This window comes from Oncorhynchus masou, chromosome 6, assembly GCF_036934945.1.
Source record: "Oncorhynchus masou masou isolate Uvic2021 chromosome 6, UVic_Omas_1.1, whole genome shotgun sequence".
In the NCBI taxonomy this organism is placed as follows: domain Eukaryota; kingdom Metazoa; phylum Chordata; class Actinopteri; order Salmoniformes; family Salmonidae; genus Oncorhynchus; species Oncorhynchus masou.
In genome coordinates this window covers 21,407,183-21,409,383 of record NC_088217.1, presented here as the reverse complement: position 1 = coordinate 21,409,383, position 2,201 = coordinate 21,407,183, and the positions used below count along the sequence as shown (strand labels likewise).

Below are 2,201 nucleotides of genomic sequence, written 5' to 3'. Positions count from 1 at the left end.
GGGCTTCCCAAACTTTTTCACTCGGGGGGCCCCCCATCCAACTGCAAATCTAGCTTTTGATGCTAGCAGGGTTATCGTTAGGTTGTAGCATATGGTTTACTTTAGATTTTAAAACCATAAGATACTGTGTTTATACACACACATTAGATAAGAGCATTTGCTAAATAAAAAAAATGTGTTGTAACGAAGCTTGCAAGTAATTTCCATATTTCCTCCTTTCCCACATCTGTGCAGCTAGACTGATTTGTAATGGAGCTGCCCAATTACAGCAGGCTGCTAATGCAGCAGCTCCGCGCCCTGAGGAAGGAGGGTAAGTTCTGCGACTGCTCTATCATCGTGGGGGACACCCCCCATCGCGCCCACAAAGTGGTGCTGGGGGCATCCAGTCTTATTTATGAACATTTCATAGCCTGCGGAACACACATTGTAATACATATCCTACAGTACACCCACAACAAACCACTCCTCTGTCTCAGGTCTCTGCTGGAGGGCACAGGCAGCATCTGCAACGACACGGACTTAGTGTCTTCCCAGGAGTTTTCCTGCATGCTGGACATGGTGTACACCGGAAAAATGTCCCCAGGGAAACACAACTTCACCCGCATCATAGCCACCGCAGACAGCCTGCAGATGTTCGACGTGGGCAACAAGAACATCGACACCAACCTGATGAGGCAGTCGACTACACAACCAGTCTCACTTCACCAACCGCCACCCAATCACAGCTCAAACAGTTTCAGAGCCAGGGTGCCAAGCACACAGCTTCCGCAGAGACAGCTGCCCCTAGCATTGGAGAGTGTGTGAAGATTCCCTTCACCTGGACTCCAGAGGGGACAGAGGTGGGTGAGGGAGGTTTGGAAGGTGGAGTGACCACAGCAGCCAAACATAGCGAGTCAATGAATGTGGACGAGGACAGGAAAGAGAAGGCTGGCCCACCATATAAAAGAGCTCACCTACAACTTCCAGAGAGCACAGGTGGGTTTCAATTCAAATGGAATAAAACTTTATCACAATGTTCTGTATCCTGTTTTTTTATGCTCAGGTGACTAAGATTGTATTTCCTGGTTGCAGTTGACGTGGACCCCCTGTCTCAGGGAGGTGCCAATATAGTTGGAGATGGAGGATGTGCAGCAGTGGCTGAGAGCACTGCAGACCTGGGACGATATCTCCACTGAGGAGAAACAGGTGAAACTTTGGCATGACTGGAAGACAGTGGTCTCTAATCTGACAGAGCACACAATTCAACACAACACTCCAGTCGTTAAAGTGTGTGTGTGTCGACCACTGTGTGTGTGAACCACTCTTCCTCCACAGCGTTTACAGCATTATTATCTCAGGGAATACTGTCGTGCTGTGAGGGAGATCCCAGGGGTCCTGCTGTGTTCCATAGGCTCCAGAACAGAGGTGAGGGAGAAAAGGAGTTTCTCAGCCCAGACACTACTCACCCTGCTAGGCCTGCTCAATGAGTTTAACCCCCATTTGGCAACACTGCTACTTTGCAAGGAGAGAACAGCAGACAGGGAGCTAAAGGTACAGAGTAGGAGAAATAAGGGCAGTGGCATGGTTACCAGTCTGTTTCAGTTTTAGGCAACATGTTCTGCAAGACAACAACTGAGGTTGACTTAAGTGTGTTTGACTTAAGTTTGTTTATGTGATCCATCCATCTCTTTGTTGTGTTTGGATTTGTCTAGACCCTTCTCAGCCAACAAATTAATGATCAATCAATTCATAAATTATTTACTGCATTGATCCACATGCTCCGAGACTGAAGAACCGGAGGAGCAGCCCTATACACCCACTACTGTAAACGCAGACATAGCCGAGGAGGAGAAGAGGAGGAAGATAAGAATGAAGGAGAAGAAAGGGAGAGGAAGATTAGATCCAAGGCTAAGCAATCCTTTAACAATAAGTGTGGTATGATGGCCCACACCAAGCACTGTACCATGTCCCAGGAGACCATGCTGCAGTGCCCTGAGTAGCTGCCCACATTGCGGGCACTACAGCTCCACCGCAACAGGGCACACCCGGAGTCCAAAGCCGCCAAGAAGAAATGGCCAAAGGTGTCCTGCGATATGTGTGGCAGGACCTTCGCTCACCCCTCGGGTAAGTTGTCCTGATCAAGGCTGCGAATGTATTGTGTTGGTGTAAAGTTCTGTGTATTAAAACACTTTACATTGAAGGGGATTGACTCACCATCTTAC

At 48.3% G+C, this 2,201-nt stretch overlaps 1 protein-coding gene across 1 annotated transcript; it reads left to right on the top strand.

The window, feature by feature from the left end:
• The first annotated feature begins 249 nt into the window (after nt 1-249).
• LOC135541506 (zinc finger and BTB domain-containing protein 40-like) lies at nt 250-804 on the top strand. The gene is made up of 2 exons (XM_064967823.1): nt 250-394; nt 473-804. The coding sequence occupies exons 1-2, from the start codon at nt 250-252 to the stop codon at nt 802-804; spliced, it is 477 nt and encodes a 158-aa protein (XP_064823895.1).
• Nucleotides 805-2,201: the final 1,397 nt, after the last annotated feature.